Source organism: Chiloscyllium punctatum, chromosome 12 (assembly GCF_047496795.1).
Source record: "Chiloscyllium punctatum isolate Juve2018m chromosome 12, sChiPun1.3, whole genome shotgun sequence".
NCBI lineage: Eukaryota > Metazoa > Chordata > Chondrichthyes > Orectolobiformes > Hemiscylliidae > Chiloscyllium > Chiloscyllium punctatum.
In genome coordinates this window covers 71,325,128-71,338,383 of record NC_092750.1, presented here as the reverse complement: position 1 = coordinate 71,338,383, position 13,256 = coordinate 71,325,128, and the positions used below count along the sequence as shown (strand labels likewise).

The following is a 13,256-nucleotide window of genomic DNA, read 5'->3' as shown; positions in this document are numbered from 1 at the left end:
AGTTTTTCAGTTGGAATGGAAATGGGAATCATTAGTTCTTTTTCACAGAGTATTGTTGATGCTGAGGGCCAGTTGGACCTTCCTGACCCTGGACCATTCTTGTGTAAGACTATCAAGCGGACTTGGATTAAGGTACTGCATGGCAATGATCTGAGGAACAGAGTGGGCCCTGGGACTGAGAGGCCCTCTCCTATTCTGAATCTTTACGCTGCTGGATAAACAAATATTACACCATTATGCTCTGGATTCATAGATTTTACACCGTGAATACCTCTGATCCTGCTCAAAAAATACCTGTTACCCCGTGAATCTCTTTTTAGATTAGATTAGATTACTTAGATTAGATTACTTACAGTGTGGAAACAGGCCCTTCGGCCCAACAAGTCCACACTGCCCCGCCGAAGCGCAACCCACCCATACCCCGACATTTAACCCTTACCTAATACTACAGGCAATTTAGCATGGCCAATTCACCTGACCTGCACATATTTGGACTGTGGGAGGAAACCGGAGCACCCGGAGGAAACCCACGCAGACATGGGGAGAATATGCAAACTCCACACAGTCAGTCGCCTGAGTCGGGAATTGAACCCAGGTCGCTGGCTCTGTGAGACAGCAGTGCTAACCACTGTGCCACTGTGCCTCTCTATTCTCCAGGATTAAATAAGGCTTCCTCCCAGTTCCTGACCCTTCTCTTCCTTTTCTTTGCCTCCTGTTTCTATATTTAATTTTGATGTTGGTGTTTTTAGTGCAGTTTTGCTTGAATCCTTCTCCTGTCTGCAAGGTTCTAATGGTTTCCTGTGTTTTGTAGACCATCAACATGCAGCAGGAAAATTGCTTTTCCAATAAAGCCTCTGTTATAAATGGTTGGGATTGTACTGTTAGGTTACAGTGATGGTTATAATGTAGTGGAGTCAGTTGTGAATTTGCTTAGAGAGTGCTGTCACCATGAGCAATCAGATAAAGACCAGGCCATAATGATGCTTGCTGATGGATGAATGTTGACCTGAAGCAGAGGGGAATAATAGCCTGTTTAAAAGTTGCTGAGGATACAATACACAGAACTGTTTTACCCCCAGCTTCTGAGCATCACAATCTTAAAGTATTGGGTGCTTGGTTTATTTCAGTTCAGAGGAATGCTGGCTTTTTCCATTATCCACCTTAATGACATCTCTGAAAAGCCTGGCACCGAGTATTTCATAAGATTAAATGCGCAGTGACATTCTGAAGAAAACATAACATTTTAAGAAGTGATTCAGGTCAAACATCTTGCATGAATGCCGCTGAAAGTTATCAGCTCATCTTTGCATGTGGCATTCCAATGTCAGAGGGAACAGTGACTTGAAGTGTACGGTGCCTTTAAGATTTCTCTCCGTGAGCCACGCTGCTTTGATAAGAGTGAGTACATCATTGTAAAGGAACATGTGCAACAGCCCCAAGTAACTGAAGTGTTCAATAGGCTCACTCTGCTGTGAAGGTCCATTATGGATAGGGGCATTCAGCTCCTCCTTAATGGAGCCTTTCAAAGCCATTGTTGGAAGAGGAAGTGAATGTGAACACTGGCAGATTTTATACAAACACAACTGAAATCTAGGAGGAAACATCTTAATTGCACAGTAGGTGAGAAAAAGTAATGCTGACAACTGTCAAACATGGAATGACTGCTGAACTATAAAATAGAAGATGCGCTGACCTCAGTGATTCGGTGGAGCATTTCTCTTTGAAAAGAGAGGGACGTCTGAGCCAGAATATTGGATTTGCTCATTGATGAATGAGAGCCAGTCTCGGCTGGAGAGGGAGTGTTGTTGCTCTCAGCTGCAAGGACTGTGACCAGGGCCAGTTCTTGGACCTTACACTGCAGTAGCTTCTGCTGGTTGCTAAGTGACAATTCCTGCTATGCATCTGGTCCTACAGTTCAAACCTTCCCACTGTTGCTTTAGTCTTTAGATTTGTTCACCCTCTTCCTACCTCTTTCCTGTCCGTTGGACTGCACTTCAGTGAGTGCGAACAAACACAAGAGCCTCAATCAGGTGACACCTTCCATGTTTCAACACAAACATTGAGAGTCAGAAAGCAATCCCTAGAAAGGGGCAGCATTACCAGTGAGACCTACAATATCCTCATCCAACCTTCCAGCAGTGCGTAGCACTCAGGTGACACAATTGTGCTAGATTATGTTTCCCTATCTATTTTAGGGACACTGAGAGTTCATCACACAACATCTTTTGAAATCCTGGACTCCATACAATAGGAGGAATGTTGTGCAACTTGAAAGGGTTCAGAAAAGATTTACAAGGATGTTGCCAGGTTTGGAGGATTTGAGCTGTATAGAGAGGCTGATAGGCTGGGGCCGTTTTTCCTGGAGTGTCGGAAGCTAAGGTTTGACCTTATAGAGGTTTATAAAATCATGAGGGGCATTGATACAATAAATAGACAAGGTCTTTTCCCCGGTGTGGGGCTGTGCAAAACTAGGAGGCATTGGTTTAGGGTGAGTGGAGAAAGATTTAAAAGGGGACTAAGGGGCAACTTTTTCATGCAGAGGTTGGTGTGTGTGTATGGAATGAGCTGCCAGAGGACGTGGAGGAGGCTGGTACAATGACAATATTTAAAAGGCATTTGGATGGGTATGTGAATAGGAAGGGTTTAGAGGGATCTGGGCCAAATGCTGGCAAATGGGACTAAATTATTTCAGGATACCTGGTTGACGTAGACGAGTTGGACCAAAGGGTCTGTTTCCGTGCTGCACACCTCTATGACTCTATGATTGAGGAGGAAATAGTAAGGACTGCAGATGCTGGAAGTCAGAATTGGTAAAATGTGGAGCTAGCAAAACAAGCACATCAGACAGCATCGGAGCAGCAGGAAAGTCAACATTTCAGATCAGGATTCTTCATTAGGACAGGTCCTGATCTGAGACGTCGACTTCCCTGCTCTTCCGATGCTGTCTGACCTGCTGTGTTTTTCCAGCTCCACATTTTATCGACTCCCACATCTTTTGACTGAGGGTCAAGCTGTTCTCTCAAACTGATTTAAAAATTACAATTTAAAACAGGATTGGGAACTTGTTCTATGTCCTGCAACCACTGTCTGCTAACAGATTTTTTTGCTTATAATCAGATCACTTTGGGACCTTGCTATGTGCAGATTAGTTGCCATGTTTACTTATGTTGCAGAAACGACTACAATTCATTGGCTGTAAATCATTTGTGGGCATCATGAGTTTGGGAAAGGTGTTTTATAAATGCATGCCTTTTACACCTCTTGTGCCAATAATATGCCAGTATAAAACTCTTCCACAGCATAACCCGCGGCAGGGCGGCGTAAATGGTCATGTTAAAGCACCTATTCGAGACAGCTCAGGGAATCCCTGATGGACTCTGAAACATTTGAGAGGCATTTGGATGGGTATATGAATAGGAAGGATTTGGAGGGATATGGGCCGGGTGCTCACAGATGGGACTAGATTGGGTTGGGATATCTGGTCGGCATGGACAGGTTGGACCGAAGGGTCTGTTTCCGTGCTGTACATCTCTATGACTCTTTGACTCAACCTGTAAGCCTTTCTTGGTTCGTCCCGGAGACCATTCTCTGTGATAGTCTGGAATATAACACTCTTATGACAGTTTAGTTTAAATTATTACCTGTATTTACCAACTGTATCAATGTTACACTATAACATAGCTCAAGCCTGGATTGCAGGTATCTAAGGTTCTAAAACCATTAGCAGAGTAGCCAGCTCTTACCCCAAAGATGTTTCTCAGGCTACTCCCCTTGCTGCTGCAAATAGGCTGTCTTTATACAGAAATTGGTATTAAAATTGCAAGAACATCCCATGTCCTTATTCAAATAACCAGCAATAAAATGGCAGAAGTTTGTAGACGAAGAGAAACTCATTGACAGGTCTGAGTTCTCTTGACTAATGAAGCTTACATGCACGTCAAAGTGGGAAATCTTGATCAAGCCAGGCCCCAAATGGCCGATTGGTTTGATAACCTTCCCTTTTCACAGTACATCATAACTTCATCTTTATTCCGGGTCCTGGAGGGAGAGAGAACAATCGCCCATGTGCACAGAGACGCATGGTCTTCTCTGGAAGAGCAGGTTCTTAATGAATTATATAGTCATTTTACAGGGAGGAGCATCCAGATAAGAAGTCATACATATTGATTGGGTGACCGTGCCATTAGCAAAGATTAAGCCATCTGGTATTACACAATGAATGTTCTTAACCTTAACTGGCTTCACATAATGAATACTTTTCACCTTATTAACTGGCCTTACATACTGAATGCTACCTCATCTTGTTAAATGGCACTACATAATGAATGCTTTTCCACCTTGTTAACCCATTACCCTTGCCTCCAGCACCCCATTGTTAACTGTAAGCTCTTATCTGATCTGAGTCATGATCAGCTGAACCTCTTGTTTCACAAAACTCTGAAGTTAACTCTTTCCCTGCCTGCTTACAGTCCATGATAACCAGTGGCATTACCAGCTTTCATAAGACTCTGACAGCCAGCACCCAAGCAAGTCATTGACACACACTATTCAGTGATTATAACAACAAAAATTACTAGTCTGTAACAGTAAATAGAGTTTGAAGAATGGTCCCATGTGGGGGAAACTAAATCACTGGTAAAGTCCTTAAATCCAGAGTCCTTAGCGGCCACTACGTCCCCTCCAAGTCGAGTTCTCCAAAATCTCCTTTAATAAAGTCCAACCTGAAAACAAAATTCAGTCTGTCCTTGTGCATCACTCCTCAGAGAAATCTGAATTCTTGGATAAGGGCAGTTAAATGTTTCACAAAACTGTCGAGACTTCCATCCTTCCAGATTTGCTTCAGTTGGAGGATATCAGCGCATGTGTCAGTGTGCAGTGCAGGAGCTGCAACTGCAGACTAGGTGAATGCAGCATTCTTTGCTGTTTCTGCTCCCGCTTTGCTGTTAAATGTAACAAAGCCAACTGACTGTTGTGATGTTAGTTTGATCAGTGAACCTTCATATCCCTTAAATGATCCAAAGACAAGGTAAGGCTCACGTGGTTTAACGTCCATAGGAAGGCCACTGACAAAAAGCACACCGACCTTCTCTTCACTGTTGTTAACTTCTTCACTTTTCATGCTCATGGCTGGGGAGTTGATTGAATCCATTGGATCAGGTTGTGGTGGTCCGAAGGTGTGAATGGAGAAACTCTAGAGACGATGTTAGCTGCTGAAAGTATCTTTGCATTTCCTCTCTCCTTCCTTCTTTGCCAAGGTGGTTATCAATATGAAGACAGTCACGCGTTTAACTACAAAAAATTGTGTCTGCCTATTTCAACATTCTCAGTCATCTGGAAGTCTGTTATTCTGTTCACTATTATCAAGTTTTATACAATCCATAAACTTCTAAATTGTACTGCCTAAACAATTCAGTCAATTATAAACAGCAATCAATGGTCCTAAAATCAAACCCTCGGGGGACCCCATTCAGGTTGTATTAACAAATTAATACTTAGCTAATGTGAATGCTGCCAGGAAACGTATTTCAAAAGTCAGAACAGCACAAAAGCAACAAAATGTTTCCTGTGCTTTAGCAATTAAAAGAGGCAATTTCAGTTCAGATTTAAATCTCAAATATTTGTGGGAAACAAATGCGGAATATTTTAAAATATGTTCTCCAAATGAAACTTCCCAAATAAAACAGTCAGAATTACAGTGACAGCTTTGGTAGAGATCAACATTCTTTGAATTTGCAATATGAAGGGGGCCAATGAAGTCTTAACAATGATTAACAGAATTTAAACAGCACAGTCTCAAGTTCTAATATTCTCTAAAATCTTAACAAAACAGCAAACTCAAAATGCACTCTTCTTTTTGTGAACACACTGCATTAAAAACACAGCAGCAAAGATATTTTAATACAATCTGGCTAAAGCATGTCTACTGACCCAACTTTTTTTTTAAAACGGGCATTGTAGAATTTCAAACAGAATCAGGGACTCAAGGTGCTCAATCAATTTGTTTGAAGGTTACAAGTTTGATAATTTTTAAAAGGACAGAATGTTGTACAATTTCAATATAAAAACAAAATCTGTCCCATTACATAACTCTCAAAACACATTGAATTGAGATCCTGATTCAAGCAAGGCAAAACAGTTCCTTAAAAGGATTTTCCGAACCAGTATTTTAACAAACAGCACAGTGGCTCAGTGGTTAGCACTGCTGCATCATAGAACCAGGGACCCGGCTTCGATTCCAGCCTCGACCAACTGTCTGTGAGGAGTTTGCACATTCTCCCCGTGTCTGTGTGGGTTTCCTCCAGGTGCTCTGGTTTCCTCCCATAGTCCAAAGATGTGCAGGTTAGGTGAATTGGCCATGCTAAATTGCCCATAGTGTTCAGGGATGTGTAGGATTTGTGCATTAGTCAGGGGTAAATGTAGAACAATAGGCGAAGGGAATGGGTCTGGGTGGGTTTCTCTTCGGAGGGCCAAAGGGCCTGTTTCCACACTGTAGGGATTCTATTGTATTCTATAATTTTAATGGAGTCAAATGTTACTCTGTTGGGGAACAAAAAAATGTCAGAAAAGTACAGAGACCTGATCAGCATCTTGCAGATGAACAACAGTGCTTCAGAGTGATGGCTTGTGTATCTGGTGACGATTATTAATATAAATTTTGCACATAAACTGGCAAAGGCCGGGATCCAATGCAGGAAATACTAGAAACCTTCAAAGATCAGTAATCATTTCTGAGGAGAGGGGTCAGGAGGAGAAATATCTCAGACTGGGCTCTTCCTCAGTCGTTGCTTTGTAGAAAACGATTATGTCACAGACTCTGACTGACTTGCTGTGTGCTTCCTGTGGTGTCTGCTTATATTCCCAGTGTAAATTTTCTAAATTCACTTCCAGAGGCCTCAACAGGAAAACCCATAGTAACATTAGGCCAAAGTTGTAGCCAATCCAGCAACTTTCCCCTGAGATTTTTCCACATTAGCGAGAGACCCTCAAATGCCAATGTAAAAGCAGACTCTCAGGTCATTTTTGACAGCCATATTCCTGCTGCAGCTGAACTCTGTTAAATCATCCATGCCTGACCATACCTGTGGGCCTCTCTTTAAACTGAGTGACTGCCCTAGCTCAAAAATTAATTGGGAAGGATGAAGTTCCAATGACAATAACCATAATCCTTCCTCCCAAAAGCAGCTTTCACTTACCCACATTACAGAAGTGAGATATATACAATGCTGCTTATATTGATGCAAGAACTTTCAAATTTGCATCTAATATGCTAACTGCTGCCATTACTGTATATACTTAATCATTATCACTACATATGCACTCTTCCTTTATCCAGTGCTACTGATTGTAACTTCACCCCAAGACCAATTAAAACTCTGAACATTCTGCCATTTAATTGCTGTGTGCAATTAACGTAGTCTAACTAAAACACAGACAGTAATTACATCTGGTACACCAGAGAATTGACTGCTCTGATAATGGAATTTATATGTCAGGCAAGGACAAGGAATAGGGCCAAGCCTTACGCTTGAAAAAACTTTCGGGTAAAGAATCATAGTACGAACAAAAATGGAACTCGGGACTGTTTTAATTTGGAAAGATGACAAATTTAAAACCAGAAAATTGAAGTGAGGACAGCAAATGCTTTGACAGCACCTGCAAAGAGAGGCTACAGATGACTCCAGTGGGCACTCTGTCAGATGATTTCTGTGCACCTGACACTCCTATATATCGAAGGATCGAATGGGTTGGCTGGTTATTTCCCAATTTAATTGTAGAAAAACTGAAAGCTGGTGCCTGATGAACAAAAATCACCAAAAATGGGGCAATTTACAAAAACTGTATTTAAAAAAAGGATGTGATGAAAAATAAACATGAGGTAAAAAGCTTTGACTTGAACAGGGAGAGAGATTAATGTGAGAGGGTAGAAGTGGCAATTGCCTCAGTGATAGCTCCGAAGTCTCTGAGTCAATGTCATGGAGTCAAACCATGTTCCAGACTTGACTGCAAAATCTTGGCTGACATTCCAGTGCAGAGCTGAGGGAGATTCTCACTGTAGGAAGTGCTGTCTTTTAGCTGAGCAGTTAATGAAGGTCTTGTCTGTTCTCTTGGGAAGGTGTGAAAGATTCTATGATACTGTTCTAAGAACAGCAGGGGAATTCTGCTGGTACCTGGCCAATATTTGTCCAACAATAATCTTAAATAGATTATCTGGTTATTAATGTTATTGCTGTTTGAAACTCTTTGATGTGCATAAATTGTAAAGTGCTTTGAGACGCCCTGAAGTCACAAAAGGCACTGTATAAATGTAAGTCCTTTCTTTCTGTAAAGCCAACACACTTCAAACAAGATGGCAGATTTGATTTTGTTTCCTAAAGCACAAAATTTAATTTGTTAATTATTAACTCTATGCCAGTTTAATTTCTTTTAGAACAGGGCTGATTTGGATGCGAGCATAAGATGTACAGTTAGTAAGTTTGCAGATAACACCAAAATTGGAGGTGTAGTGGACAGCGAAGAGGGTTACCTCAGATTACAACAGGATCTGGACCAGATGGGCCAGTGGTCTGAGAAGTGGCAGATGGAGTTTAATTCAGATAAATGCGAGGTGTTGCATTTTGGGAAAGCAAATCTTAGCAGGATTTATACACTTAATGGTAAGGCCCTAGGGAGTGTTGCTGAACAAAGAGACCTTGGAATGCAGGTTTATAGCTCCTTGAAAGTGGAGTCGCAGGAAGGTAGGATAGTGAAGAAGGCATTTGGTATGCTTTCCTTTATTGGTCAGAGTATTGAGTACAGGAGTTGGGAGGTCACGTTGCGGCTGTGCAGGACATTGGTTAGGCCACTGTTGGAATGTTGTGTGCAATTCTGGTCTCCTTCCTATCGGAAAGATGTTGTGAAACTTGAAAGAGTTCAGGAAAGATTTACAAGGATGTTGCCAGGGTTCAGGGATCTGAGCTATAGGGAGAGGCTGAACAGGCTGGGGCTGTTTTCCCTGGAGCGTCAAAGGCTGAGGGGTGACCTTATAGAGGTTTACAAAATTATGAGGGGCATGGATAGGATAAATAGACCAAGTTTTTTCCCTGGGGTCGGGGAGTCCAGAACTAGAGGGCATAGGTTTAGGGTGAAAGGGGAAAGATATAATAGAGACTTAAGGGGCAACGTTTTCACACAGAGGGTGGTACGTGTATGGAATGAGCTGCCAGAGGACGTGGTGGAGGCTGGTACAATTGCAACACTTAAGAGGCATTTGGATGGCTATATGAATAGGAAGGGTTTGGAGGGATATGGGCCGGGCGCTGGCAGGTGGAACTAGTTTGGGTTGGGATATCTGATCGGCATGGATGGGTTGGACCGAAGGGTCTGTTTCCATGCTGTACATCTGTATGACTCTAAGTTTAGTAGAGACACCTAGATCTTAGAGGTGGCATTTTCAGTTGAATCAGTGAAAACTTAACAGTAATTAACTTTAGTGTTCGCGATTGAGCAAGAGCCCAAAGTCACTGGCTCGTACAAGTTTCATGTCTTTCTTTTAATGCCCTCTCAGTCTCATTGGCGTTAATTAATCCTCCAAATGAATTTCATAACCCTTACATTCTGAGTTGACTCATGGTGCCCAATACTTGTTATGGATCTGTAAAACTCGTGGGGTGTAAAACTATAGGTGCTTTGACATAAAAGTGAGATGTCATGCCTATTGCATTGTGCCTCACACATGCTTTGTTCTTGTTACAATAAGGTAAACAAGCAGCTTCTCCATGTGAATGTAAGTAAACTGTAGAGCAATAGTTATACTAGAACATCTGTAAACTTTCTTTCACTTAATAAAAGAACAATGAATAGAGTAAGGCCTTCATTAGCCTTAGACATAACAATTTCTAATAACCTGCTGCAATTCAAGCTTCCGAATTTAACAAATGCGTCCCAAACAACATTGTTCAAAATGGTGACCTTCCACAATGCAGTGGTAGTGTCCATACCTCTGAGACAGGAGGCCCACACGCAAGTCCCACCTGCTCCACAATGGGAGCTGAACAAGCTGATTGGAAAAAAATCTTAAGATGTGTGTGTCACTATCATGACTTTTCATCTCCATGTTCACAATAAATTTCCAGATCCCTCCACACCTCACCTCTCCATATTTCTCAACAAGTCTTAACATTTGCAGTCTATATCTTTTTTCCTGAATATGAACATTAGTGTGGTGTTTTGTATTCGATGAACTTAAAGCACAATGTTATGGATGCTTAGAATTTAAAACCAAATCGCAGTCAAAAATACAGGAAATGCACAATAGCCAAGCAGAGTCTGTGGTGAGGAACTGAGTTAAATGGACAGAATCCCACTGCAGGCTCCCAGAATTGCAGACTGACTAAAGGTACGTATGAGTTGATAAAGTGTAGCGCTGTAAAAAGAACACCAGGTCAGACAACATCTGAGGAGCAAGAGAGTTGACATTTTGGGCTTAACCCTTCATTAGGACTGGGGAGGGGGGCTGAGAAATAGGGAGAGGTTGGGTGAGGCTGGGGGAGTTGTTCTTGGGATGGCGATAGGTGAACGAAGATAGGAGATGATTGTGATAGGTCGGTGACTGGAAAAAGCACAGCAGGTCAGGCAGCATCTGAGGAGCAAGAGTGCATATGAGCTAGATAAGAGGGATGTGAAGGGAGAAGGATTGAATGTAATGGGTGTTGCAGGGAGAGGGGACTGCAGCAGTGTGGCACCCTGTGGGTAGTTCCTGTCTAGTATCCAGCCCTTTAATCATACCTACCAAGTGCTGTTGATCAACAGAGCACAGTCCCTACTCCGTCCCATCAAGCTGAAAAGCTACCAGCCTGTCTGTATCTGGGTTAATGAACAAATCTGAGTTTAGCTCATTCATTTGTGACATTAGGGCCTCAACTAGAAGTGGCAGCTTGGGTTGGGGAAAGGAAGGGTAGATTGATGCTGGCAGTTTGGGTTCAGGCTGGGAAAGGGAGTTGGAGCCGAGGAAGGGGTACATTAGGGTCTGGGTATTTACGTGATAGGAAGTGTGTATGAGGGTCTCCAATTTTCTCATTTCCCAGACTGCCCTCCTTTTGGGACCAAATATTGTCAAAGCAGGTGAATCCCACACACGAGTTGAAACTGCATTGTACCAAACCGGGAGACCTCATTGGGATAGTTAACTTTGTGGCAGCAATTTACTTTGAGAACAGCATGTGTCAGTCCTCTGCAAGTTTTTACTGTGAATAAAGCTCTCAGTCCTTGCCACTCCCTGAATGCTGCGGCCTTCTGTGTGACTGATTACAGCTTCTGATGGGTTAGCTTAGCTATCGATCTTCATGAATTCTAGTGCTGTTATTTTTGGGCTATTTTCAGATTGGCTGTATAATTTCAGTTTAGGACTAGGTCATTCAGCCCCTCGAGCCTGCTCCACCATTTAATACAATCATGGTTGATATCATCTCAGCCTCAACTCCACTTCCTGCCTGCTCTCCACAATTCTTCGACCCATTACTAATTAAAAATCTGCCTATCTCCTCCAGAAGGTTACTCAGTTTCCCAGCATCCGTCACCTTCTGGGAGAGTGAATTCCACCAATTCACAACCCTGTAGGAGAAGTAGTTCCTCCTCATTTCTGTTTGAAATCTGCTACCATTTGTCCTCAAACTAGGACCCCTCATTCTAGATTGCACCACAAGGGGAAACATCTTTGTCTACTCTGTCAATTCCCTTTAACATTATGTATGCCTCCTCTCATTCTTCCCACCCCTAGTTGGTACAGACCTAAACCACTCAATCCCTCTTCATAGGACAAATCTGTAATCTCTGGAATTGACTGATTGATTGAATTTTCTCTGAGCTGCCTCTAGTGCAATTACATCCTTCCTCGAGTAAAGGGACCAAAACTGGACGCAATACTCTGGATGCGGTCTCGCTTGTAAAGATTCAGCAATAAATGGTATCAGATTTAGAACAGAAATGAGATGGAATGACTTCTCCTCCAGGGTTGTGAATCGGTGGAGTTCACACCCCCAGAGTGCAGTAGATGCTGGGAAACTGAGTAACCTTCTGGAGGAGATAGGCTGATTTTTAATTTGTAATAGGTATCAAAATTCTGTTTTCCCTCCTCATAACCCGCTGTACCACCGTACTAGCTTTCCACACCACCATTACCTCTCATTCACCAATTTCTTCAAAACATCCTAAGATGTCCTCTTGCATGAACGATAAAATTGTTGAGCCTGAGCAGTCTGATGAGTGTCAAGAGCTGACTGGCTTTCTGACATTTTATTTATGTGCTAGGGAATGTTAGTTTGGGTTGAATGATGTCTGTCTTTTCTCTTTATTACTTCAGGTGTAGATTCATTCAGCGAGAAAAGCTCAGTGACTTACGAGGCCTACACAGAGAGCAGGGAAACCTCAATGGCAAAGTCAGAGACGACCACCTTGAGCAACAAGGACGCTGAGGACAGCGAGAAGAGTGACAAAAGTGAGTCAGTCGCGAGTGGATCGTCCTTCGAGGAACTTGATCTGGAAGCACAAGATAACGGGGACCGGCCCTGGGTCTCTCCTCAGAGCTCTGATGTGGCAAAGAAACTGGACGAAGTGACAGAAACTGATATCAGGAGAATGGAGGAGGAATAAAGACGGAAGGAATGATGAAGTGACCTGACTGGGACCATGCAAACTACTTTGCTTGGTACATTTCCACCGATTAGGTACAGATGGCTTGCTGCAACTCCAGAGAAACATAATCGTTAATCAAATAGCTTGAAATTTAAAAGAAAGTCTTGATTGAAGATTGAAGCTTCTATCAATGTATCTATAATACTGTAATACTTGAGCAACATTATTCATTTTTTAAATAAATTCAAATATTTGGCATTAACAATTAAAAATGAGATTTTAAGTTCTTTTTGCACTTCATCAATAATTCCATTTCATGGTTTTGCACATGATTTCTGGGATTTGAAATATGGGTTCTCCCATTCTACTGACACTGAGTCTGCTAGAGTTGGAGCATTGACAAAGAGGCTGTTTCTCCTCTTCGAATATCTTGGGTTTGGGCCATTCTCATCAGTATGATGCATGGCTTGTGTACCCTCTCAGGTTTAACTCTTTGTAAGCTGTAAGCTAACAGTTACAACAACAACATGTCATAAAATAGAACAAAGAACTGCAGATGCTAGAGATCTGAAACAAAACAGAAATCGCTGGAGAAACTCAGCAGGTCTGGCAGCATCTGAGGAAAAAAAAGAGTTAATGTTTTGAGT

At 42.2% G+C, this 13,256-nt stretch overlaps 1 protein-coding gene across 1 annotated transcript in view; it reads left to right on the top strand.

Moving 5' to 3' along the window:
- Window positions 1–12,881, top strand: part of tex264b (testis expressed 264, ER-phagy receptor b) — a 291,664-nt gene extending 278,783 nt beyond the window's left edge. Inside the window, exon 4 of the mRNA XM_072582751.1 lies at window positions 12,338–12,881. Within this exon, the coding sequence (XP_072438852.1) occupies window positions 12,338–12,627 (290 nt within the window). The 3' untranslated portion in view covers window positions 12,628–12,881. The remainder of the gene's footprint in view (window positions 1–12,337) is intronic.
- Window positions 12,882–13,256: the final 375 nt, after the last annotated feature.